The sequence below is a fragment of the Podarcis liolepis genome, assembly GCF_965112155.1.
Source record: "Podarcis liolepis genome assembly, chromosome: W".
Lineage (NCBI taxonomy): Eukaryota > Metazoa > Chordata > Lepidosauria > Squamata > Lacertidae > Podarcis > Podarcis liolepis.
Window position 1 is genome coordinate 15100195 of NC_139568.1, and position 27679 is coordinate 15127873.

The following is a 27679-nucleotide window of genomic DNA, read 5'->3' on the forward strand; positions in this document are numbered from 1 at the left end:
TGCAGAAGTAGCCCTGGAAGGTTTTATAGCGGCCATCACAGTCACCTAACTTGAACCCCATAGAAAATCTCTAGTGGGATCTGAAGAAGGCGGTTGCAGCACACAAACCCAAGAATATTACTGAACTAGAGGCCATGAGGAATGGGCTGAGATTCCTCGGGAACGCTGCTGGAAGCTGCTGTCTGGCTATGTATCTCATTTGCAGCACATCATAGCAGCAAAAGGCTGCTCTACTAAGTACTAAAGATTTTTGTCATGAAGGGGTTGAATAATAGTGAGACTGGGGAAGCCTGTATAAATTGCAATTTCAGCTGAATTTGGGAAAACCACTTGAAGCATCCGTTGTGTTGAGCTATTTCAATCGCTTTTGTTTGATTTGCTTATTGCAAACAGCTGAAAGTCTGTAATTTTGACAATAAACCTGATTCGCAATGAGGGTTGAATAATTTTGATTGCAACTGTATGCTATGCTGACTATGTCCAAATCCAGAATATACATTTAAAGCACTATGATACCCCTATTCCCCTCACAGAGCTGCTATTCTCAAAGTGGTTAAATAATCACAGGGAACTCTGGGAATTGTAGCTCTGAGAGTTAAACAGGATTGAAGCAATGACTTTTTAAAGTGGTATAACAATGATTTAAATGTTTGCTGCAGATGTGGCCCCAGTAGCCGATAAAAACCAGGGGCTCCATTCTAAATAGCTCAGTCAGTAGATCATGAGCCCATTTGGGCAAAAGGATTCCTGCATTGCAGGGGGTTGGACTAGATGGCCCTTGTGGTCCCTTCTAACCCTACAATTCTATGATTCTAAGACAACCTGCTCATCCTGCCCTCTGACCTGGAAGCACTGGCTTCTAGCTTCCTTGTTTGTGGGACGGGGAGTGAATAATGGAGGATGAATTATTCTGGAGAGAAGAAATTGGGCCCCAAATGATGCAAAGTTAAGGAAACGTGGGGCTGCCTGCAGGTGCAAACCAAAGGCCCATCCATGCCACAACAGTGGACATGGCAGACTATTAAAGAGGTCCACAAGATTTATTGAACCACACAAATATTCAATACCTTAACATAGTCGGGAAAATATTACTTGTGAAGTAGAAGATGATCCAAGGATTGGTTTTGACCAATGACAGTGATACCAAGCCAATAAGCAAATATTCCCCTGAAGAAGACCTGTAGGGTCTCAAAGGTGTTGGGAACTTGGAATCGCTTTGTGGTTCAATGAAGATGGTAAACAGAACATTTAATATTCTGCCTTTCACTGCAGAATATCAGGCTTTGTCGCTGCTCTATAATGGCAATCAGACAGGTGCTAATGGGGTGCTCACAAGAATAGAAACTGTGGAATATTCTTCCTGCAGAGATTTGCCCAGCTTCCTCTTTGCTGCCTTTTGAACCCAAAGCAAAAGTGTTTTTATTCAAGCAGTCTTTTCACGGTTAGTTCTGCTACTGTTTTTCCAAAAGGTTTTTCTTTACTATGCTCTTGATGTTTTTAAATGACTGCTTGCTTCAAGTGGATGGTTTTATCACAGGGTGCTCTTGTTTATTGCATTGTTACTGGTTTTCTGTCTGTAGCCTATTCTTAGTATTTATTGCTACAGCATGATATAAATATTAAATACTAACACTGAAAATCACTGAATGGAAAGGAAAATGAGTTGTGAACAAAGAATAATGAGAAGAGGAGGAAAAGGGAGCTAAGGTCAGTAGCAGAGCATCTGCTTTGTACGGAGGGCCCAGGTTCAATCCTTGGCACCTCCAGGTTAGGCTGGGAGAGAGCCCTGTCAGAAATCCTTGAGAACTACAGGGATGGGAAACCTGTAGCCCTTCAGACCTAATTGGACTCCAACAACTCCTGTCATACCTGACCAATAACAATAATACTGGCCAAGACGAGTGGGCTGGTGGAATTTGGCCCCCAACAACATTGGAGGGACACAGGTTCCCTGCCACTGTTGCAGACAATACTGAGCTAGAAAGAACAATGGCTGACTCAGTAAAAGGCAGCATTCTATGTCAAAATTATTGAACAGAAAGGGATATAGCTCAGTGATAAAGCATCTGCCTTGTTTACATGAGACCCCAGATTCAATCTTTGACTCTTTTCCCCAGCCCTCCCAGGAGATGCCTTAGAAATCCAAAGTTGGAAGGGAGCCTGAGGGTCATCTAGTCCAACCCCATGTGATGCAGGAATCACATCTAAAGAATCACTAACAGAGGGCCAGCCAACCTCTGTTCAAAAACCTCCAGTGCAGAAGAGTCCACCACCTCCAGTGGTAGTCTGTTCCACTGTCAAACAGCTCCTACCATCCTAAAATTCTTCTTAATGTTCAGTTGGAATCTTCTTTCTTGTAACTCCAGAGCAGGAGAAAACAAGCTTGCTCCATTTTCCATGTGGCAACCCTTCAGATATTTGAAGATGGCTATCACATCACCTCTCAGTCTTCTCTTCTCCAGGCTAAATATACCCAACTCGCTCAATCATCCATCATAAGGTCTGGTTTCCAGACCCTGTCAAAAATCCTGGCGAGCCCCTACCCCTCAGTACAGACAATATTGAACTACACGGACCTGTATAAGACAGCTTCCTGTGTTCCTAAACAAACAAGAGGAAATGCACTGAATGGATGGGTGAAGGATATGCGTGTGTCTGTGTGTGTGTTTCCCCCCACCCCACCTCCCTATTAACAATCCGAGCCTCTTCTTTGTTAACAAGGGTCTTTGGCTATATATCACAGTTATTACTTGCACGACTGAGGACTTCATGTGTGCAGAGATGGGATGGGGAAGTGCATAATAAACGGAAAACGTTCCTCATCTCACCTGCATCCCATGAAGACGTGGTTGGTCCAAGCATGAGACAGTGCCAGAAGCTTCTGGAAGGCGGCAGCGTCCGAGTAGCCCCGCAGGTTGCGGAGGAGGAACTGCCTGCGCAGAACCCAGTACCTGTCGTTCTCCTGCTTCTCGCGCCACTGCTCTAGATCGTGCTCCACAGCGGCGGCTGCAGCATCGGCAGTAGGCTGAGGCGGCGGTGGCTGCTTCGTTTGGGAAGGAGGAGGCGGCGGCTGCGAGGATGGGAAATCCTCACCGGGTAGCGTCCACCCTCCGCTGGCCATGGGCTGGCCTTTTCGGGAGTAATGCCAAACGGACCCGGCTTGTGTGAGTGCCGAAGCTTAACGGAGGGTCGTGGTAGGTAGGTAGGTAGAGGCAGGAAGGAGCTGCCTGGCAGCCAGATCCGGATTTCCCTTGATCCGGATCCAGAAAGGAGGAAGAACGGCAGCAGCTACACAAGGGCACAAATTTATCTGTTCACACGTGCAAGCGACTGCTTCCTTTTCTCCCTCAAGCCCCCCCCCCCTCTCGTTTCTTTCTCGTGTATGCGCGCACCTAGTGCTCTTCTTTCATCGCTACAATGTAACTCCCGTCGCACACCCCCCCCCTCGCTTGTTACACTCGGCTCACGTGGGTGGAATAAAACGTCCAAGGCCCGCGAGATCTCCGGAGAGACAAAAAAAAAACGCGCGAGAGGGTCAACTGGGCGGCCCAATAAGTAGTAAAGCACTTCAGCGGGTTAAAAGGGATGCTTCGCTCCTCACAGCGACACCTCGAGACGTGGAGGGCCCCAGGAGCGGAGCTCTCGGATTATGTGAAGGTGGGAAGAGTGCAGATAGTGAGTGGCAGCCATAAGAGCCAGTGTGGTGTAGTGGTTAAGAGCGGTAGTCACGCAATCTGGGGAACCGGGTTCGCGTCTCCACTCCTCCACATGCAGCTGCTGGGTGACCTTGGGCCAGTCACACTTCTTTGAAGTCTCTCAGCCCCACTCACCTCACAGAGTGTTTGTTGTGGGGGTGGAAGGGAAAGGAGATTGTTAGCCGCTTTGAGACTCCTGAAGGGGAGTGAAAGGTGGGGTATCAAATCCAAAAAAAAAAAAAAAAGAGTTAAGACTCTAGGGCACCGGTCCAGAGACTCACTGAGCAGAATGAGCCCGAGGGCCCCCCAATCCAGCACAGCTGGCTTGCCACATTTTGAAGTAAAGTTGGCACCTAAAAGGGTTGGAGGAAAGACCATGAAGTCCAAAAACTAAAATTGCTTATTACATTTCTATCCCACCTTTCAAGGTGGCATACATGGGTCTCTCCCCTCTCCGTTTTACCTTCACATTGGTATAAGAAAAAATGGGCTTGACTTTTAAAGTCCAACTTCCCATCAAGGGACCCAGTATCTCAGATCCTCCAAGTGTCCCTATTTCCTAGGGACAGTTCCAGATTTACAGAAGCCATCCTGGTTTCTGATTTGATCCCGGAATGTCAGGCTTTTCCTTAGGATGCCCCTGTTTTCCTTGGAGAAATGTTAGAGGGTATAGAGTTATGCAACCCCCAAGCATAGGCAGCCCTATATGGCAGTCACCCCCCAAACTTGGCCCTCCAGCTATTTTGGGACTACAACTCCCATCATCCCTTGCTAACAGGAGCAGTGGTTAGGGATGATGGGAATTGTAGTCCCAAAACAACTGGAGGACCGAGTTTGGGGAAGCCAGCTATATGGGGAAGTTTTTAAATGTTTAATGTTTTATTATATTTTTATATATGTTGGAAGCCGTCCAGCATGGCTGGGGCAACCCAGTCAGATATGTTACCAGAAAATGGGGGGTGCCTTTTAACATCCCCTAAGTTCGTTATTTGTCAGAGAATAATGAGCTGAGGCAGGATCCAGCAAAAGCAAGGTACAGTATTGCACTGGCCCGAATATAAACCACACTCCCCCCCCCATTTCCAATTGTGAAAAGTTAAAGTGTGGCTTATATTCGTGACCTTACGGTATCGCTGCTGAAACAGCTGCCCGCGAGGGCCTTCAGGGTGTGTGAGACAACTGCACCCATCCTGACTGCGTCTCCCAAGCTACCGTAAGGAAGGGGGAAGGGGGAGAGGCCTCTGGCAAAGCGATGCGCCTCCCCCCCCCACCAGAAGCAGCCGGGGAGTGTGGGGCAACGGTGCGCAGCCCACCCGCCCGGTGCTCCCCAGCTTCCCCCCCCCCCCGGTGTCGGCTTGGGGAGGGAGTACTGGGAGACAGTAGTGCCAGGAGGCGGGCACACAGCACACTTGAAACAAGTGCTGGCTTGGGGAACGGGGCGCCGAGTGCCAGCCACCCCCTGCCCCCTGTTCAGGGCAGTAGTGTAGAAAGGCGGGCCGCACCCACAAATAAACCTTGAATTTTAAAGGTGCAGCTTATTTGCGGGTGCATCTTCTATTCGGGCTAATAAGTATATCTTTATTTCCTGTTGCAACATAAACCCCCCCCCCTTCCCATTTGCAAGGAGGTCAGGAACCCAGGACAAAGGAGTGCAGACCCTTTTAAAAACTTTTGGCTTTGCCCAACCACTTAGCCAAAGACTACCCAAAAAGCATCATACGTATGTCACAGAAGGAGGCGATTTCCCACAAAAATATGAGTCTGTGGCACCATCCATCCTCCAACAGCCTCCAGATACTCGCACAGAACATTCACTGGCTTCACTGGTTCCGATTTAAAGGAGAGGTAGAGCTGGGTATCATATGCATACTGGTGAACACACAGCCCAAACCCCCTGATGACCTCTACCAGTGGCTTCATGTAAAAGAACATGGGGGAGAGGATGGAGCCCTGAGGCACCCACAAGTGAGAGCCCAGGGGTGTGAACATTCATCCCCCAACACCAGAAGGAAGAAGCGGAACTACTGCAAACAGTATCTCCAGCTCCCAACTCCTCTAGACAGACCAGAAGGATACCATGGTCAATGGTATCAAAAGCAGCTGAGAGATCCAGCAGAACCAGGAAACAGCTTTGACCTTTGTCCCTAGCCCTCCGGAGATCATCAACCAGCGCAACCAAGGCAGTTTCAGTCCCATAATGGGGTCTGAATTGATTGGAAGGGATCCAAATGGTCCACATGGGGGTGGGGGGCTGAGGTAAGCGCGCTATTCCTGTCAGCCCTGGAGAGCGTGTGTGCATGTGTGGATGAAGGGAAAAGCTGTTGGCCACACTGTCAGGCGGGCGCCGCTCAAGCAAAAACGTTCTTTTCCCCGCGTGAGGGAAGACGAGGTGGCAATGGCTATTTACCTTTCCATGGCTCGCACTGTGTAGCTAACGAGCGGCCTCCCCAGCAGAGCACAGAACTGCTTCGGAGTGCAGCCACCCAGGCACTCCTCGCTTCCTCTGGAGGGGAGCACTGCCAATACAGACACGGGCGGGCGTCGCTCCCGAGGCGCCTCCAAGCCCCTGCCGCTGCAACTGCCCTTCCTGAGGTCAGTCACCGGCAGCTTCATGATGGAAATCCAAACTGTGGCTCCTTTTCCCTCTTCCCCACCCCGGAAGAAAATATTGCTGCACGTGCAACAGACAGAGAAGGGGCTTGTCTCAAGCAGCCACCCACCTCACTTTTGACCCCCAAGCCTGGCTGAGTCACAAAAACCATCGCGCATGCACACTATGCTGGCTGCCTGGATTTTCGGACCATCCGCAGGCCAGATCTAGAAGGCAATTGGGCCTGATCTGGCCCATGGGCCTTAGTTAGCTGACACATTCTCTGAGGTAACAGATTGGAATTGAGCCCATACAACTGGACTAAACCAATCTCTAGCACTCTCCTGCCCCATCCCTACTACCTTAGTAAAAGGTACCCCCTCCTATACTTCCTCCTAATAAGAGAAACATTTGAGGTCATTGGGGGAGAGTCAAAATGGCTTCAGGATTGCTCACCTATACCATTTCAGAATGTGGTTTGTGCCTGTGTACCCATCCTGTTCATTTTGAACATTTATCCTATGATCTGACACCTTAGAATTTGGGGGGAGGGGAGCACACACAATGGCCATTCCCCTGGTAACAATTCTCCTTTGGGAGCATGGTTCTTCACAGGATAACCAGTGCCCCCACCACTAATAAACTTTTAGATGTCCCATTCGGTGACATCATACTCCCCTAAGTGCTGTAACTTTATGCATGTGGGGGGATGTCCTGGTGTGTGCATGTGAGCACAAAGAGGGCCTCAAACTGCAGGCTTCTGAGACTATTTGTTGTTGCACATGAGAGATGCCTTCACCTGGGCCTTTCTATGCAATTTTATTTGTATTTGTATTATCTTGGCTCTGGTCTTACACTTAAGGGTGGGTTGTTAGCTCGCTCTCCAAAAAGAATGCAAAAGGCTAAGTTGCACCTTGGGAACATTGTCCAATTTACAGGGGAGATCTAATTGAAATTTTATGTGACCCCATGGGTTTCAAAGTGTTGAAACACCATACTATGGGCCACTGTCCAAATTAGTTATTTTTACTATATAGGGCAAATACAGACTTACATATGTGCACGCATAATTTCCTGCTCAATCACAGCATACATATCTGTTGATCTGTTTTGCAGTGTTCCTGAAGCTTATTCTGGGTAAAAGAGAACATACACACTAGAATAACAAGTGTAGTGACAGACGAAAACAAATAAATAATAAAATTACTAAGGAACCTTTTTAAACCTTTGGAAGGGATGAAGAGGATGTGGAACTCAATCCCACCCTCATATGTATGCAAGAATAATTGGGTACAAGTCAGTGTCCCCTTAAGTTTCAAGGTTAACTGGATGCTCTCAGGCAGAAACCAAAGATACACATATGGGTGTTCACCATACAACAAACATACAGACAATATACACAAATAATTACACAAAAATGAAGAGACATTTGATCACCTCTTTTTGTGGGACTCTCGAACACATTTTAGGAACCTAGTCTATATTTCTAATCGTCCTAATGTGTTTCCCATACTAATAATTTGGGATCCAGTTATTTTGAAGCCATCTGTTGGAGCACTTTGTACTCATGGTTTGTAGTTCATAGCTTCTGAGTCCTTATTGTCTCAGGTGGTGTCAAAAAGAGGGGGAAATGTCCTTACAATTTGCCCCCTCCCTTTCCCCACCCCTCTGGTTCTTGATGGCAAGAAATTGTTGCAGTTTTTGGTGTCCCCTGGATGACAACAGCATTGCAGGACATGTGGGTTGTGTGTCAAGTGATGTGATTGGGGTGGGCTGTAGATCTTCTCCATCCTTTATGGCCTGCAGAAGGAAAACTGCTTTGGGGTCTAGAAAGCACAAATAAGTAAGTGAGGGAGTAAAATCTAGGGAACTTTACAAATGTGTGTGAAGAGGAGGATATCTTTAATTTTTTCTTCTTGGCAAGCTGCCAACAATATGAAACTTAAGAATTTAGAGAATGTGGGAGCGGAAAGGAGGAGAAGAGAGAAAGGACAGACAAAATGGAGATCCACAGGGCATGAGTCAGCTTCTTGATTGACATCAACAGAGGAAGCAGGAAGAGGAAACAAAGAGAACTGAGCTGGAATTGAACAGGAGAGGGCTGAGATTGCCAGGAAAGGGGAGTAACTGCATCGAGAGCCATCTGGTGGAGATAAGCGAAACTGCACTTTACAAGATCTCTCTGCCTACTTTAACCTTCAGAACTCCTCTGTCTTACATTGATAAATCTTTCATGACTTGATTTTGTGCACAGACAAGTAATATTAATTTGTGACAGAGTTAATTGTGGGTAATATATTGAATATAATTGAAGCTCACAAATTAAAAATTTGGTACTAGGGTTAAAAATTGAAGCAAAGAAAGCAGGAAGAAGGTAAAGGAAAACAAGAAGGGAACAGTGTTAGGATATTTCCGTTCCACCTTAAAAGGAGCAGGATGTTTGTGTCACAGCCTGCGTATTTCCTGTTCACAGGATGTTTATGTTTGCTATTGCTTTCGTTTTCTCTCTCTGTCTGAGACACTGTCGCAGGCAGTCATGTCTTTCTCTGTTCTGATCAACGCTGAATAAAGCTTGTAAATAATGCTCTCCTGAGTGCAACTTTTGGCTGTGCATTATCTGCTGATAAGGGTGTGCATGAGCTCTGGAATGTGGCATGTTATTTATTAGAAACTCATGTCGCTAATCAATGATACTGCGTGCCTACGGGAGATCGATGGACGTCCGGCAGACGGCTTGGGGCCATGATGGACTTTATCTCCCTGGCAGTATCCCAACAACAGGTTATGGGCCCAGATTCACGGCACTTACAGGAGAGTAAGACTGCGATAGAGTGCGTTGAGAGGTATGTGGAGGAAAAGCAAAAGTAAAGCTTTTCTGTTAGCCGCGGCAAGAAGCTTTTGATGTCCGGCAGGCCTAATTGGTCTGGGCGTCGAGCCCAGCAGGCCTCAAGATTTATGGCTGCTGAGATAAGACGTTTCTGAAGTGTGAAAGGCTCACGGCTCAAAGGAATAGCTGGTATGGAGTTTTTCCAAGCTTCTGAGGCTGCTGAGTGCCCTAAGCTAAATGGGCACAATTATAAAACCTGGGCAAAATGGTGTGAGAGTTTGCTGCGTCAGTTTGGAGAGTGGCATACTGTGTGTGAGGCCCCTCCAGTTCGTCTGACAGATAGATGGAAAGCCGAAAATTTGAGGGCGATAGACACAATAGTCTTGTCCGTCTCTCTGGAGGAAATTAAAACGTTAGCTGGCCACGTGACTGCACGTAAGATGTGGAATGCTTTGAAAATAGCCCACCAGCCAGTCATCCCAGCCCAGAGTTTGACTGCATCGGAGGTCCTGGCTGTTTCCCAGAATGTGAGTGAATGCAGGGATGCTGAGGGCACCGGTTGCAAGCTGCAGGAGGAGCTGACTTTCACGTCATCCCAGGCAGCATTCCAGCCTCCAGGGGGAGCCAAGGAGTCGGCAGCTGAGAGCTCTGTTTCTCATGGGAACCAAGGTCATCGCCTTTGCAAAGGCCGGAAGGCCAGTGATAAACAGAGGCAGATGCCTGCAGATGGCCAGAAGCAGAGGGAGGGTGAAGAGCCCAAGCCAGGGAAAAACAAGGCTTTGTTTGCTGGCACAGCTTCACCAAAGGCTAAAGGCACGTCTGATGGCCAGGAGCAGGGGGGCAAGCTGCAAAAGCCCACGCCAGTGGAAAACAAGGTTTTGTTTGCTGGCACAGCTTCACCAAAAGCCAAAGCCAGGTTTCTTATTGATTCAAGGAGTACCCGCCATATTTCAAAGGACCGCCATCTCTTTATCTCCTTCAAACCTCAAGAAGGTGAGATCCACCTGGCTGACGGAAAGACGTTCCGGATTGCAGGAGAAGGGACTGTGAGACTGGCAAGTCTGCACACTACCATCAAAGGTGTACTTTATGTTCCAGGCGCTGCAGACAACTTGCTCAGTGTCCCACAGCTTACTGGGTGTGGTTTTGAGATTTCCTTCAAGAGGAGCGTTTGTGTCATCAGAAAAGGCAAAGAGGACATTTTGCATGCAAAGTTTATGGATGGTTTGTTTTGTATAACTTATGACGACAGTGCTGTTGTGTCTAATGTTGATTCTTGTTGTGTTGCACAAACTAACAAAGTTCTTCATGCAGGATGCATTCACGATGCACACAGAAGGTTTTGTCACCTCTCTTGGAAGGCACTGGCCAAGATGCCAGAGATGGTTGAGGGTTTGACCATCAAACCCTGTAAGTTTCACATGAAATGTGTATCTTGTGCAGAGAACAAGGTGAAGGTTGCTCCAAAAGGCAAGGTGTCTAGCAGGCAGGCTTCCAAACCCTACCAGCTAGTGCACGCAGACCTGGTAGGTCCACTTGCGCCCTCTCTGGGAGGAGCAAGGTACTTCATGGTTCTAATCGATTCTTTTTCCAGGTACATTCATGTGTTTATGCTCGAGCAGAAATCGCAAGCGTTTCCTAAGCTCAAGGCATTCTGTGCTTGGTTGGAGAATGTTCACGGTAAACGCATTGGCTGTCTCTTTACTGATCGGGGCGGGGAGTTCACTTCTCAGCAGTTTGAAGCTTTCCTGACTGAGAAGGGAATCCAGCATGATTTGTCAACGCCTAGATCGCCATGGATGAATGGACTTGAGGAGCGAGCAAATCAAACGTTGCTGCAAGGAATGAAAACCTTGTTGCATGATGCCAATCTCCCTGATAGGTTTTGGAGGGAGGCTCTGTCGAATTTTGCTTACACTTTTAATCACAGATTGTCATCACCTATTGGTTGTACCCCCTATGAGAAGATGTTTGGTAAGAAACCCAACATCAAGCACATGAGAATCTTTGGTTCTGACATGTGGGTACACACCCCACAAAGCAACAAGCTTGGGAAGCGTGGGGCACATGGTTTGTTTATGGGGTACGAAAAAGGTGCATACAGGGTGTGGATGACTGACTCTAAGTCCATTAAGTTCACAAGGAGTGTTGAGTACAATCCTAAGTGGGGGGGGGGAAATGTGGGAATTTTCCAGAGTTACCCAGAGGAGGATGAAGGTGATGTCAAGCAAGCAGGTAAAGCTGAGGAAGCTGCTGAGGATGATGATGATGATGATGATGATGATGATCAGAGTTCAGATTCCAGTTCAGTGGGTGGCGCTGCTGCTGGTGTCAGTGACAGTGATGACACAGCAGACTACAAGAGCCCAAAGGCCTCAGTCAGACCATCTGATGCGTCTGACAATGAACTGGAAGAGCCACTGTTCACCATTGGTCATTTTTCTCCTAAGAAGGAGGAGATGAGTCAAGAAGACTTGCGTCTGGTACGCAGATCTGAGAGGGCCACAAAGGGCAGACCTCCAAAGAGATTTGCTGATGAGTTTGCTAAGACAGCAACTGCTGTTCTTAGTAGCTCAGAGAAGGTGTGGGAACCTTCAAGCTTCAAAGAGGTTCAGGAGTTAACCTCTAAAGATGCTGAGCCTTGGCTTAATGCCATGAAGGCTGAAGTTGATTCCTTGAACAGGAACCAAACTTGGGAACTGGTACCGGTAGTCCCAGGAATGAGACTGGTTGGCAGCAAATGGGTCTTCAAGGCCAAGACAGACCAGAATGGCAAGGTAGTCAGACACAAAGCCAGATTGGTTGCCAGAGGTTTTTCACAGGTACCAGGACAGGATTACCACGAGACCTACTCACCCACCGTCAAATATGAGAGCATTCGGCTGATGCTCAAGATCGCTGCGGAGGAGAAACTGCATGTTTCCCACCATGACATTAATACAGCTTTTTTGTACGGGATTTTGGGGGAGGAGCTGTTTATGCTTCCACCTGACGGGATGCAGATACAGAAGGGAATGGTCTGTAAACTGCGGAAATCCTTATATGGTCTCAAGCAGAGTGCCAGGTGTTGGAACACAAAACTCACTGAGACATTGCTTTCTCTAGGTTTTCACCAGGGCAAAGCTGATCCATGTGTGTTTGTCAAGTAGGAGGGGCAAAACAAACTGTATTGTTTATGTTTTGTTGATGATCTTCTGATGTTTTGGAAGAATCAGGCTTTTTATCAAAGCACCCTAGCTCAGCTGAAGGAGCACTTTGACATGAAGGATCTTGGTGAGGTATCCAACTATCTTTCTCTGCAGGTGGAGAGGGACCAAGCAGGTAATTTTCTGGTACACCAAACACAGAAAATTGCTGATGTATTAACCAGGTTGAATTTGGTTGATGCAAACCCAGCAGACACACCGATGGTGACAGGTTACCAGGTAGACAGCACTGCTGAAGCGTTTTCTGACACAACGCTGTACAGATGCATTCTAGGCAAGTTGAATTTCATTGCTAGATGCTCAAGACCTGGCATAGCTGTAAGCTGCAACCTGCTTAGCAGACTTGCGAATAATCCTACTGTTCAGGATTGGAAAGCTCTGAAGCGCATATTTGAAAGGGACTATGCACTACAGGCTGAGGTTCACCAGTCAGAAGACTGGAGGTCTTGAAATCTTTGCAGATGCTAGTTTTGGAAGTGACACCACGGATGGTACGAGCACTTCTGGAGTATGCTACATGTACAACCACTGCCTGTTTGACTGGTTGTGCAGGAAGCAGACGACAGTGAGCCTAAGTTCCTGTAAAGCAGAACTCAATGCTTTGTCATTTTCACTCATGGATTGTGAATGGTTGATGCAACTGTTTAAGGACATCAGAGTGTCTGTGAAATGTCCTGTACAAGTGTATCAAGACAAAAGATCGTGTTTGGCTTTGCTGAACTCAGAGAGTTGCAAGCAAAGAACCAAGTACTTGCAGATTAAGCTACATCGTGCAAGAGAGTGTATTCAGAAAGGACTCATTCAGGTGTCCTACATGCCAGGAAATGTAATTCCTGCTGATCTGTTGTCTAAGGTTGTTAACAGAGAACAACTTAAGGTTTATGTACAGAAGTTGCAATTGGGTTGAACCATAGGTACTACAGGTTACACGGAAAGGGGGAGGATGTTAGGATATTTCTGTTCCACCTTAAAAGGGAGCAGGATGTTTGTGTCACAGCCTGCGTATTTCCTGTTCACAGGATGTTTATGTTTGCTATTGCTTTCGTTTTCTCTCTCTGTCTGAGACACTGTCGCAGGCAGTCATGTCTTTCTCTGTTCTGATCAACGCTGAATAAAGCTTGTAAATAATGCTCTCCTGAGTGCAACTTTTGGCTGTGCATTATCTGCTGATAAGGGTGTGCATGACCTCTGGAATGTGGCATGTTATTTATTAGAAACTCATGTCTTTCTCTGTTCTGATCAACGCTGAATAAAGCTTGTAAATAATGCTCTCCTGAGTGCGACTTTTGGCTGTGCATTATCTGCTGATAAGGGTGTGCATGAGCTCTGGAATGTGGCATGTTATTTATTAGAAACTCATGTCGCTAATCGATGATACTGCGTGCCTACGGGAGATCGATGGACGTCCGGCAGACGGCTTGGGGCCATGATGGACTTTATCTCCCTGGCAGTATCCCAACAAACAGAATAGGAATTGGAGGTTTTGGAAAAATAAGGAAATTATAGTAACAGAAATGAGAAAGGAAATAGGTGTGGCATGATAGAAATTAGTATGAAATATTAAAAATCCAATTACTCTCAGGGAATAACCAATCGAAGGAAAATTCTAGATAATACAATAAAGACAAAAACAAGGTATAAAAATAAGTTCTTGGAAAGCTTGAACATATGTGGCAAAGATAAAAAGAATCAATAAGGAACTCAAAATGACTACAAAAAAAAAAATTACAAGCCACAATAGGACTGACATCTGCCTCTGGAACACAAGTTAGAAGAAAATCAATAGCAGAGGTAGACCCAAATGCTGACATTAAAGAATTGATATTAGGAATGCGAAAAGACTTAAGCGACAACATTAAAGCTCTGGATGAAAAATTAGACGCAATGGGGAAGAAAATAGAACAAAACTCCAAACTACTAATAGATCTCTCAGGTCAAATTAAAGACCTGACTGTTAAAAGTAAAGAGTTGGACAAATCTGTGCAGGAGCTTGGAAATGCACCACCGAGAGATGACATTGCATTTTAGGGGTCTACCAGAACACCAGGAGGAAAATATTGAAGAGAAGATTGTAAAAAATCTGGCAAACTGGTTAGGGCTTCAAGAAGATGACATTGCGCTGGACATAGACAAAGCATTGAGGGTTAAATCAAATCGTGCTAAGGCCAATAAGTGGCCGGGGGACTGTCTGGTATTTTAAAATTCCAGATTACTTAAAGACAAGATTCTGCAAAAAAGCAAAAAACAACAACAACCTGAGAATCTTAGAAAAGAATATTATCATACTGAAAGAAATACCAGCAAGATTGTTGAAGTAAAGAAACAACTATAAAGTACTAGCAGATGCGCTGAGAAACAATTCTATTGTGTATAGATGGGAATAGATGGCGGCTAACAGATTTAGGTTGGATCCTGACAAGACAGAAGTACTGTTTTTGGGGGACAGGAGGCGGGCAGGTGTGGAGGACTCCCTGGTCCTGAATGGGGTAACTGTGCCCCTGAAGGACCAGATGTGCAGCCTGGGAGTCATTCTGGACTCACAGCTTTCCATGGAGGAGCAGGTCAATTCAGTGTCCAGGACAGCTGTTTACCAGCACCATCTGGTACGCAGGCTGAGACCCTCTCTGCCCACCAGAGTGGTGCATGCTCTGGTTATCTCTCGCTTTGACTACTGTGATGCACTCTATGTGGGGCTAACTTTGAAGGTGACCCGGAAACTACAACTAATCCAGAATGCGGCAGCTAGACTGGTGACTGGGAGCGGCCGCCAAGACCACATAACACCGGTCTTGAAAACCTATATTGGCTCTCAGTATGTTTCTGAGCACAATTCAAAGTGTTAGTGCTGACCTTTAAAGCCCTAAACGGCCTTGGTCCAGTATACCTGAAGGAGTGTCTCCACCTCCATCGTTCTGTCCAGACACTGGGGTCCAACGCCGAGGGCCTTCTGGCGGTTCCCTCACTGCAAGAAGCCAAGTTACAGAGAACCAGGCAGAGGGCCTTCTCAGTAGTGGCACCCGCCCTGTGGAATGCCCTCCCACCAGATGTCAAAGAGCACAACAACTACCAAACCTTTAGAAGACCTCTGAAGGCAGCCCTGTTTATGGAAGCTTTTAATGTTTGATGGACTACTGTATTTTAATATTTTGTTGGAAGCTGCCCAGAGTGGCTGGGGAAACCCAGCCAGATGGGTGGGGTATAAATAAATTATTATTATTATTATTATTATTATTATTATTATTATTATTATTATTATTATTATTAATATATAATTCCCTGAGGGGATATCATTCACATTTAAGGAGAGAAGAAAGCGATTTAGGTCAGTGGAGGAGGCGAATAAGTTCTGGAGGAAGTACTGGAAGGCGCTGGGAGGGGAAAGTGTGCAGGAAATAGAGAAATAAAAAGAAGATCCTAGAAGGGATTAGGAAGAAATAGAAAGGAGAAATATAGAAGTAGAATAGAAAGAGATTTTTTTATTGGCGTATTTACATTGTTGTGTATATGAAGAGTTTATAGAAAAAAATAATTATGGATTTAAAACATTTCATGGAATGTAAATGGTTTGAATAATAAGTCAAAAAGAAATAGAATAGAGTACATACTAAGGGAAAAGAAGAAGAAGAAGAAGAAGAGTTTGGATTTGATATCCCGCTTTATCACTCCCCTAAGGAGTCTCAAAGCAGCTAACATTCTCCTTTACCTTCCTCCCCCACAACAAACACTCTGTGAGGTGAATGGGGCTGAGAGACTTCAAAGAAAAAGAAATGGAACATTACCTGTTTAGAAGAAACTCATGTTGCCAGGAAACATAAAAGGGTTCTGATCAATAAAAAATTAGGTACAAATTTTATCTCGTCAGACATATCCAAAAAAAGAGGAATGGTAATCTATGCCGATTCAAAATTAGATCCGAAATTATTATTTAAGGATGAAGAAGGTAGAATTATAGGAGTTCAGATAACATATGAAAGAGAGAAAATGATTATAATAGGAATCTACGCTCCAAATGAAAGAAAGGCAGAATTTTATAAAATATTGAAGGAAAGAATGCTGAACTATAGCAATGAAAAGATAGTACTATTAGGCGACTTTAATGGGGTAACCTCATTAGAATTAAATAGAACAGTTAGAGAGAAAGAATCAAAAGAAATAAGACTACCACTGACCTTCTTTCAACTGGTGGAGAACCTTAACTTACAGGATGTCTGGAGATTTAAACACCCAAATGAGAAAGAATTCATGCACTTCTCAGATACAAAACAATCATCAGTATCACTCCTGAACAATGATTACAAATTATTTGCAGATGTGATGGCAAATAGATTTAAAAAATATTGACTTTATCAATGAAGACCAAGCAGGGTTTTTACCAGGAAGACAGATGAGTAACAACATGAGAATAATGATCAATATTATAGAATATTTAGAGATGAGACCAGATAAGCAAGCGGCTTTGATGTTCATAGATGCCGAAAAAGTGCTTGATAATGTTTCATGGTAATTTATGGAAAGAACTATAGAAGCAATGGGAGCAGAGGAAATATTTGGAAGGGGAATAAAAGCAATCTATAAGAACAAAGAAGACAGGAGTGCCTGGCGTGCTCTGGTCCATGGGGTCACAAAGAGTCAGACACGACTAAACGACTAAACAACAACAAAAAAGCCAAATTAATCATAAATAATGAGTTAGAAATCCCCCATCTCTTTCTGATTCATGAGTAGTGACAGATGCAATTTTAGGACACCCTGCGAGATGGGGTGGTCTCTGGCTCACAAGCAGCTCTGTCTTTGCAGAGGAAGTAAATATTTTTTTTATGAAAAAGATGCCATTCACCAGGGGACAGCCCAAGTGCATCCCTGCTCATTTCCCTGGGACCGGGTGTCCTTGTTGGGTCTCCTTAAACATGCATAAATCTGTGTTGAGTACAGTTGTGAGTGTCTAATGATGGCTCCAGAACAGGGACTACCAAGCTTTCCCAAAAGGAGATGCTTCAGTTGTTGCTGGCCTCAGGTTTCTTGCTCTTCTTATGCAACACTAGTTAAAGGCAAGTGACTGAAGGAAGCCAAATTGGACACTCATAACAATAACAATAACAATAACAATAACAATAACAATAACAATTTATTATTTGTACCCCGCCCATCTGGCTGGGTTTCCCCAGCCACTCTGGGCGGCTTCCAACAAAGATTTAAAATACATCAAAGTGTCACACATTAAAACTTCCCTGCCTTCAGATGTCTTCTAAATGTTAGGTAGTTGTTTATCTCTTTGACATTTGATGGGAGGGCGTTCCACAGGGCGGGTGCCACTACCGAGAAGGCCTTCTGCCTGGTTCCCTGTAACTTGGCTTCTTGCAGTGAGGGTACCACCAGAAGGCCCTTGGCGTTGGACCTCAGTGTCTGGATAGAAAGATGGGGGTGGAGATGCTTCTTCAGATATACTGGACCGAGGCCGTTTAGGGTTTTAAAGGTCAGCATCAACACTTTGAATTGTGCTCAGAAACGTACTGGGAGCCAATATAGGTCTTTCAAGACCAGTGTTATGTGGTCTCGGTGGCCGCTCCCAGTCACCAGTCTAGCTGCCGCATTCTCCCCCCCCCCCCAAATTTTTTTATTGGTTTTCCAAATTTGTAATAAACACAAAAGAAAAACAATACAATAGACAAACATAACTGTTAAAATCCAAATTTAGATAACATTGTTAAGTGACTTCCTCAGATCCCCCCTGTGTTTCCATAAAACTCATTTTAGCAGTTTTCCAATATCCACTTTCAAATAAAATTAACTTATTCCATTAACATCTTTCTTTCTTTTCATAATGTTCTCAATCCATAGTGTTATACAATCAATCTATTTTACTCCTAGGCCAATTTGGTACTTACACGTAGTTCTACTTAAATTATGTTTGAATATATAGCCAAATAGTTCTTAAATTTCTTCCATTCTTCTTGTTCCTCCTCCTCCTTCTGATCGCGGATTCTTCCAGTCAGGTCAGCCAGCTCCAAAAAGTCCATCATCTTAATCTGCCATTCCTCCACAGTTGGTATTTCTTGTAGCTTCCAGTTTTTGAATAACAAAATTATTGCTGCAGTTGTGGCATACCAAAAATAATCTATCATCTTTTGGGGGCAGTTCCAAACCTATTATTCCAAGTAGAAAGGCTTCTGGTTTCTTAATAAATGTATATTTCAACATTTTTTTCAGCTCATTATATATCTTTTCCCAGAAGTCTTTCACCTTTGGACACGTCTACCACATATGGTAAAAGGTACCTTCTTTTTCTTTACATTTCCAACATAAATTATCAATCGTATGGTAGATCTTTGCTAGTTTTACAGGGGCTAAGTACCATCTATACATCATTTTCATAATATTTTCCTTCAGCATCGTACACTTAACCCCTTTCTTCCACAACCTTTCCCAATCTTCAAACATTATATTGTGTCCAACATTTCTTGCCCAATATATCATGACAGATTTAACTTGTTAATCCTTTGTATGCCACTCCAACAGTAGATTGTACATTTTATATAAGTTTTTGACATTAGTATCTAACAACTCCATTTCCAATTTGTTTTTCCCCGATGCAAAACCATTTTTCTTATCAAGCTTGTACAATTCATTGATCTGGTAATATTGTAACCAATCTAATTTATCTTTGATTTGGTCAAATGGTCTTAATTTAAATCCTTCATTATCTTCCAACAATAAATCAGAGTATCTCAACCATTTGCTCTCCATATTTAACTTTTTCTGGGCCTTTGCTTCCATTGTGGTTCGAGGACCCGACCCCCGTGTGGTGAAATAAAGACACAAGGACACGTGTTATATGGTTAATGGGCAAGAAAAGGCCACAACTTTATTGGTTACAGCAATGGAAAAGGTATTGGCTTAGGCATTGGACGATGGGTTATTCAACCAGTAGGTGGAGCCTGTCGATGCTGATCCGACTCTAGGCTCACCCCTGTTGTCACCGAGGGTCGTGCCAAGGCCTCCCGCCAAGCAGGCATCGGACGGATACACGACCCCCAGATTCCTTTAACGGAATACCCCTAAAAAATTGAAGGCATAGGCGATGGCCACACCTAGCACTTCGACACACCACAACACATTATTCCAATGCCTAACCTACCCACCAATACCGCAAAAAGTTGTGACGATTGCTACGAGGTAGGCGAAAAAACCAAATAGCCTAGTGCCAAGTGGAAAAACTCCTACCAGGCCCCCCAGGCAACCGGGGCGACCAACCTAAGGTCCATAGCAAGGCCAAAAACCTAAGCCCTGACTAAAAGGGAGTGGAGGGTGGGTGACTTCCCGAAGAGGCGACGACGGAGAATGAGGCCGGGGAGAGGCTGTCGCTGCAGCAAAAGCTGCTGAACACGCCCCCTCGGCGGCACCTGGTTGGGTGGCCCACCGAGGGGGCGTGAGCGCCAGCCAGGTGAGCTGAAGGCAGGGGGCTACGCCCCCTGCTAGGCGGAGCTCGGGCTCCCGACCACAACCCCTCCCCTCTCTTTCAGGGAGGAGAGTCTTTGTGGTTCGAGGACCCGACCCCCGTGTGGTGAAATAAAGACACAAGGACACGTGTTATATGGTTAATGGGCAAGAAAAGGCCACAACTTTATTGGTTACAGCAATGGAAAAGGTATTGGCTTAGGCATTGGACGATGGGTTATTCAACCAGTAGGTGGAGCCTGTCGATGCTGATCCGACTCTAGGCTCACCCCTGTTGTCACCGAGGGTCGTGCCAAGGCCTCCCGCCAAGCAGGCATCGGACGGATACACGACCCCCAGATTCCTTTAACGGAATACCCCTAAAAAATTGAAGGCATAGGCGATGGCCACACCTAGCACTTCGACACACCACAACACATTATCATTTTCATAATATTTTCCTTCAGCATCGTACACTTAACCCCTTTCTTCCACAACCTTTCCCAATCTTCAAACATTATATTGTGTCCAACATTTCTTGCCCAATATATCATGACAGATTTAACTTGTTAATCCTTTGTATGCCACTCCAACAGTAGATTGTACATTTTATATAAGTTTTTGACATTAGTATCTAACAACTCCATTTCCAATTTGTTTTTCCCCGATGCAAAACCATTTTTCTTATCAAGCTTGTACAATTCATTGATCTGGTAATATTGTAACCAATCTAATTTATCTTTGATTTGGTCAAATGGTCTTAATTTAAATCCTTCATTATCTTCCAACAATAAATCAGAGTATCTCAACCATTTGCTCTCCATATTTAACTTTTTCTGGGCCTTTGCTTCCATTGGCAAAAGCCATCTGGGTGTTTTCCTTTCTAATAAATCTTTATATTTTATCCAGACATTATATAGAGATTTTCTAATTACATGATGTTTAAAACTTTTATGGGCCTTTATCTTATCATACCATAAGTAAGCATGCCAGCCAAATACTTTGTCAAACCCCTCCAAATCAAGAACATCAGCACTGTCTAGTTGGATCTATTCCTTAACACAACAAAGGGCTGCGGCTTCAAAATATATCTTCAAATCCGGCAAGGAAAATCCCCTTTTTGCTTTTGAGTCTGTTAATAATTTATATTTCATTCTGTGTTTTTTTCCCTGCCAGATAAATTTAGACAAAGCTTTCTGCCACTCTTCAATAATCGGTAGGGCTTGGAACAAAAAAAACATATTTGGCAATACATTCATCTTGACCACAGATATTCGGCCCATTAATGACAATTTTAAATTTGACCAACTCTCAAGATCTCTCTTGGTTTCATTCCATAATTTCACATAGTTGTCCTTATATAAATTCAAATTTTTCACCAACAAATTTACCCCCAGATATTTAACATTTTTCACAAAAACTAGGCCCGTTTTTTCTTGAAGAGTTTTCCTCTCTTCGTTATCCAGATTTTTCTCCAATACTTTGGTTTTGCTCTTGTTTAACTTAAATCCTGTTACCTGTCCGAACTCCTGTATCAATTCCAGTGCTTTTACTGCACTGGAGTCTGGGTCTTGAAGTGTTAACACCAAATCCTCAGCAAAGGCTTTTAATTTATATTGTTTAGATCCTACTGTTATACCTTTAACTTGAGCCTCCTTCCTTAGCATACTTAACAAAACCTCCTGAACCAATATAAATAGCACAGGGGAAAGTGGGCACCCTTGTCTGGTACCCTTCTCAATTCTAATTTCCTCTGACACCACATTATTAATTATGATTTTTGCTTTTTGTTTGTGATAGATCGCATTAATACCATTTAAAAAGTCCTGTCCAACCCCAATACTTTCTAAATTTTGTATCATAAATCTCCAAGACACATTATCAAAGGCCTTCTCCACATCAATAAAGATTAACATTGTTTTACAGTTTTTTTTAACTTCCAACCTTTCCAAAATGTCGATTATATTCCTAATGTTATCTTTCATATGTCTTCCTGCCTGGTCCTTGTGGATATAATCTGACAATACCTTTTTCAACCTACTGGCAAAAAATTTGTAATCCACATTAAGTAATGAGATTGGTCTATAGTTTTTTACATTGGATCTATCTTGATCTTGTTTTGGTATCAGGGTTATAAAGGCTTCCTTCCAGGTTTCGGGTGCTTTGTCCCCTCTTATTATCTTGCTGCAAACTTCTACCAATGGCTGAATAAACCAATCTTTCATAGTCTTATAGTACTTTGCTGATAATCCATCTGGTCCCGGGGCTTTGCCAAGTTGCATCTGGTTTATTGCATTATCAGCCTCCTGTCATGTAATTAATCCATTTAGTAGGATCCTTTTATTTTTGGGATTTTTTTGCAGTTCATTAGTTTTAATAAATTGCTCAATTTTATCCTTATCTTCTTTGCCATTTTTATACAGTTGTTTATAATATTTCTGAAAGCATCTTCTTATCTCCGTAGGGTTCTCCAGACTTTCCTTCTGATACAATGTTTGTGATGGTGCTTTGTTTCTGTCTCTTTTTAAGCTGCCAAGCTAGGAGTTTTCCACATTTGTTTGCAGATTCAAAATTCCTTTGTCTCATCATTCTTAATTTCCATTCTATTTCTTGGTTTATGATCTGTGAAGACTGCGAGATCCAGAGGTATGTGGAGAAAAGTGAGGATTTTCTGTGCCGCGGCAGAGAGTCTTTGAAGTCCAAGCCAAGTAATTTAATTAGGAAGGCAGAGATAAGCAAGCTATGTCTGATTTACGACCTGCCAAAGATAAGGAGCCTTTGAAGGGAATAAGGCTCACGGCTGAAGTAAAGAGCTGAAATGGAGCTTTTACAAGCCTCAGATGGGGTTCCGTGCCCAAAGCTTAATGGCCACAACTATCAGACTTGGGCAAGGTACTGCGAGGGCCAGATGAGACAGTTTGGAGTGTGGCACACTGTTTCTGAAGCCCCTCCTGTTCCTCTGAGAGATAGATGGAGGGCCGATGATTCAAGGGCCATAGACGTGATCGTCTTGTCCGTCTCTCTGGAGGAAATTGCAACATTGGCTGGCAACACGACAGCAAGTCAGATGTGGAATGCTTTGAAAGTAGCCCATCTGGCAGCCTTTCCAGCACAGAGTTTGACTGTGTCGGAGGCCCTGTTTCCCAGATTGCGCGTGATCACAGGGCGCCAGTTGCAAGCTGCAGGGGGAGCTGACTGTGACATCATCCCAGACAGCATTCCAGCCACCAGGGGGAGCTGCAGAGTCAGCTGAGAGCTCTGTTTCCTGTGAGAATCAAGGTCATCTTCGCAGAGGCCGGGAAGGCGAAAGGTAAACAGAGACAGAAGCCTGCAGATGGCCAGGAGCAGGGGGGGCAAGCAGAAACCCAGGCCAGTGAAAAACAAGGCTTTGTTTGCTGGCACTGCTTCTCCAAAGGACAAAGGCAGATTTACAGTGGTACCTCGGGTTACATACGCTTCAGGTTACAGACTCCGCTAACCCAGAAATAGTGCTTCAGGTTAAGAACTTTGCTTCAGGATGAGAACAGAAATCGTGCTCCGGCGGTGCGGCAGCAGCAGGAGGCCCCATTAGCTAAAGTGGTGCTTCAGGTTAAGAACAGTTTCAGGTTAAGTACGGATCTCCGGAACGAATGAAGTACTTAACCCAAGGTACCACTGTATTGTGGATTATGGAGCCACGAGGCACATTACGAAGGATCGGCACTTGTTTGTTTCCTTCATGCCTCAAGATGGAAAGCTCCAACAGACTGATGGAAAGACGTTGAGAATTGCAGGAATCAGGACAGTGAAACTGGTAAGTCTGCACACAACCATCAGCGAAGTACTTTTTGTTCCAGATTCTGCAGACAATTTGCTCAGCGTCCCACAGCTGACTGGGCGAGGCTTTGAGATTTCCTTCAAGAAGAGCATCTGTGTCATCAGGAAGCGCAAAGAGGATATTTTGCATGCAAAGTTTATAGATGGCTTGTTCTTGATAACTTATGATGACAATGCTGTTGATGTGTCTAATGTTGAATCTTGTTGTGTTGCACAAACTAACAAAGTTCTTCATGCAGGCTGTATTCACGAGGTGCACCAAAATTTGGTCACATGTCTTGGCAGCCACTGGCCAAGATGCCTGGGTTGGTTCAGGGTTTGAGCATCAAGCCCTGTAAGTTTCACATGAAATGTGTATCTTGTGCAGAGAACAAGGTGAAGGTTGCTCCGAAAGGCAAGGTGTCTAGCAGACAGGCTTCCAAATCCTATCAGCTACTCCATGCAGACCTGGTTGGTCCACTTGCGCCCTCTTTGGGTGGAGCAAGGTACTTCATGGTTTTAATTGATTCTTTTTCCAGGTACATTCATGTGTTTATGCTCCAGTAGAAGTCAGAAGCGTTTCCTAAGTTCAAGGCGTTCTGTGCTTGGTTGGAGAATGCTCACAACAAACGCATTGGCTGTTTGTTTTCTGATCGAGGCGGTGAATTCACTTCTCAGCAGTTTGTTTGTTTTTTTCAAAAAAAATTATTGGTTTTCCAACAAATTTTAAACAAACAAACAAACATACATACATAAATCCTAACCTTAATTAAACCAATTTTATTGACATTCTTAAGTGATTTCCTCGTATCCCCCTGGTTGAATTTCAGTGTATATTGTTTTAACGGTTTCCAAAACCAATATTCTCATAAAGTTAACTTAATCACTTAACATCATTCTTTCGTTCCCATTTGGCATTTCAACATATTAATTTATCACATTACTTATTTAATTCCTAAGCCTATCTGGTATTTGCAAGCTTTTTCAATTAGTTTATCTTAACATATTTAGCTAAATAGTCTTTAAATTTCCTCCAGTCTTCCTGGTGGTCCTCCTCCTTCTGGTCACGGACTCTTCCAGTCAAGTCGGGTAGCTCCAAAAAATCCATCATGTTCATCTGCCAATCTTCCACAGTTGGTATTTCTTGTGTTTTCCAATTCTTCGCTAACAAAATTCTTGCTGCAGTTGTGGCATACAAAAACAATTTAACATCTTTTTTGGGCAATTCCAAACCTGTTATCCCAAGCAGAAAGGCCTCTGGTTTCTTAATAAATGTATATTTCAACATTTTTTTTCAATTCATTATAAATCTTCTCCCAGAAGTCTTTCACCTTGGGCAGGTCCACCACATGTGATAAAAAGTACCCTCTTTTTCTTTACATTTCCAACATAGATTATCACTGTTATGATAAATCTGCTAATTTTACAGGAGTCAAATACCATCTATACATCATTTTCATTATATTGTCCTTTAACACCATACATGCAGTGAACTTGACCCTTTCCCCCCCACAATCTTTCCCAGTCTTCAAACATTATGTTACATCCCACATCTCTTGCCCAATCTATCATCACTGATTTAACTTGTTCATCCTTTGTATGCCATTCCAACAATAAATTATACATTTTAGACAATTTTTTTACTTTAGAATCCAACAGCTCCGTTTCCAACTTAGATTTTTCTGAAGCAAAACCATTTTTCTTATCCAGTTTATACAATTCATTAATCTAGTGTTAATGTAACCAATTTATCTTATCTTTAATTTGATCAAATGGTTTTAATTTATAACCTTCTTTGTCCTCCAATAACAAATCTTAGTATCTCAACCACTTGATATCCATATGGAGTCTCCTTCTTTGGAGGTCTTTAAGCAGAGGCTTGACAACCATATGTCAGGAGTGCTCTGATGGTGTTTCCTGCTTGGCAGGGGGTTGGACTCGATGGCCCTTGTGGTCTCTTCCAACTCTATGATTCTATGATTCTATGATTCTATATTTAACCTTTTCTGGGCCTTCATCTCCATTGGGGAGAGCCATCTGGGTGTCTTTCTTTCTAAGAGATCTTTATATTTCACCCATACATTATACAGAGATTTCCTTATTACATGGTTTTTGAAAGCATTATGGGCCTTTACTTTGTCATAACATAAATATGCGTGCCATCCAAACACATTGTCAAATCCCTCCAAATCTAGAAAATTGGTATCTTCTAGTTGTATCCATTCCTTAATCCAACAAAGCGCAGCCACTTCAAAATAGATTTTTAAGTCTGGCAGGGAAAATCCCCCTCTTTCTTTAGAATCCATAAGTAGTTTATATTTAATTCTAGGTTTTCCCCCCTGCCAGATAAATCTAGATAGAGCTTTCTGCCATTCTTTAAAACATTTCACATTATCTATAATTGGGAGGGCTTGAAACAGAAATAACATCTTTGGCAGCACATTCATCTTAACCACCGAAATCCGGCCCATTAATGACAATTTTAAGTTTGACCATATCTCTAGATCTCTCTTAATTTCATTCCATAGTTTCTCATAGTTATCTTTATATAAATTCAGATTTTTCCCAGATAGGTTCACTCCCAAATACTTAACTTTTTTCACAAAATCTAGGCCCGTCTTTTCTTGTAATAATTTTCTTTCATCATTGTCCAGATTTTTCTCTAATGCTTTGAGTTTTGCTCTTATTTAATTTAAATCCCGCTATCTGTCCGAATTCCTGTATCAACTCCAGTGCTTTTACTGCACTGGAGTCTGGATCTTGTAATGTCAGTACTAAATCATCCACAAAGGCTTTTAATTTATATTGTTTGGATCCTACTGTAATACCTTTAATTTGTTCATTTTTTCTTATCATACTTAGCAAGACCTCAAGAACCAAAATAAACAGCAGAGGGGAAAGTGGGCACCCTTGCCTGGTTCCCTTTTCAATTCCAATTTCCTCCGATACCACATTATTTACAATAATTTTAGCTTTTTGTTCATAATAGATCGCCTTAATACCATTTAAGTAATCTTGACCAACCCCCATACTCCCTAAATTGTATAACATAAAACTCCAAGATACATTGTCAAAGGCTTTCTCTGCATCAATAAACATTAACATTGCTTTACAGTTCTTTCTTACTTCCAACTTTTCCAAAATATCCACAACATTCCTGACATTATCTTTCATATGTCTTCCAGGTAGAAATCCTGCCTGGTCCTTATTCAGACAGATCCTTCTTTAGCCTGTTAGCCAGTATATTCACAAAAAAATTATCCACATTAAGTAGGGAGATTGGTCTGTAGTTCTTGACATTGGATCTATCTTGATCTTGTTTGGGAATCAGAGTAATATAAGCTTCCTTCCAGGTTTCAGGTGCTCTGCCCCCTCCTAGAATCAAACTGCATACTTCTACCAATGGTTGAATAAGCCAATCTTTCAATGTCTTAGAATAATTTGCTGATAAACCATCTGGTCCTGGGGCCTTGCCAAGTTGCATTGCGTTTATTGCATATTCCACTTCTTGTCTTGTAATTAGACCCTTTAGTAGGATCTTTTTATCCTCTGGAACTTCTCAGCAGTTTGAGGCTTTCCTGACTGAGAAGGGAATCCAGCATGGCCTCTCAAGTCCCAGATCACCATGGGAGAATGGACTTTGTGAGCGAGAAAACGAAACTTTGCTGCGAGACCTAAAAACCTTGTTGCATGATGCCAATCTCCCTGAGAAGTATTGGGCTGAAGCTTTATTGTGTTTCCTTTATTCCTATAACAGGAGACTGTCATCACCTATTGGTTGTACTCCCTATGAGAAGATGTTTGGTAAGAAACCTTATGTCAAGCACATGAGAATCTTTGGTTCTGACATGTGGGTCCACACACCACAGAGCAGCAAGCTTGGGAAGCGTGGGGCACATGGTTTATTCATGGGGTACGAAAAAGATGCATACAGGGTATTCATGACTGACTCCATTAGGTTCACAAAGAGTGTTGAATAGAATCATAAGTGGGGGGGAAATGTGGGAATTTTCCAGAGTCACTCAGAGAAGGATGATGATGATGATGATGAGGTAGAAGAGGAAGCTGAGGATGATGATCAGAGTTCGGATTCCAGCTCAGTGGGCAGCACTGCTGCTGTTGTCAGCGACAG

At 43.6% G+C, this 27679-nt stretch overlaps 1 protein-coding gene and 1 long non-coding RNA gene across 2 annotated transcripts in view; both read right to left on the reverse strand.

Moving 5' to 3' along the window:
* Nucleotides 1-3450, reverse strand: part of LOC310697664 (NF-kappa-B-repressing factor-like) — a 37595-nt gene extending 34145 nt beyond the window's left edge. Inside the window, exon 1 of the mRNA XM_083484342.1 lies at nucleotides 2829-3450. Coding sequence (XP_083340468.1) covers nucleotides 2829-3121 — 293 coding nt within the window. The 5' untranslated portion in view covers nucleotides 3122-3450. The remainder of the gene's footprint in view (nucleotides 1-2828) is intronic.
* The window catches only part of LOC310697712, a 1172922-nt gene that overhangs the window by 130929 nt on the left and 1014314 nt on the right, over nucleotides 1-27679 (reverse strand). The window lies entirely within an intron of this gene.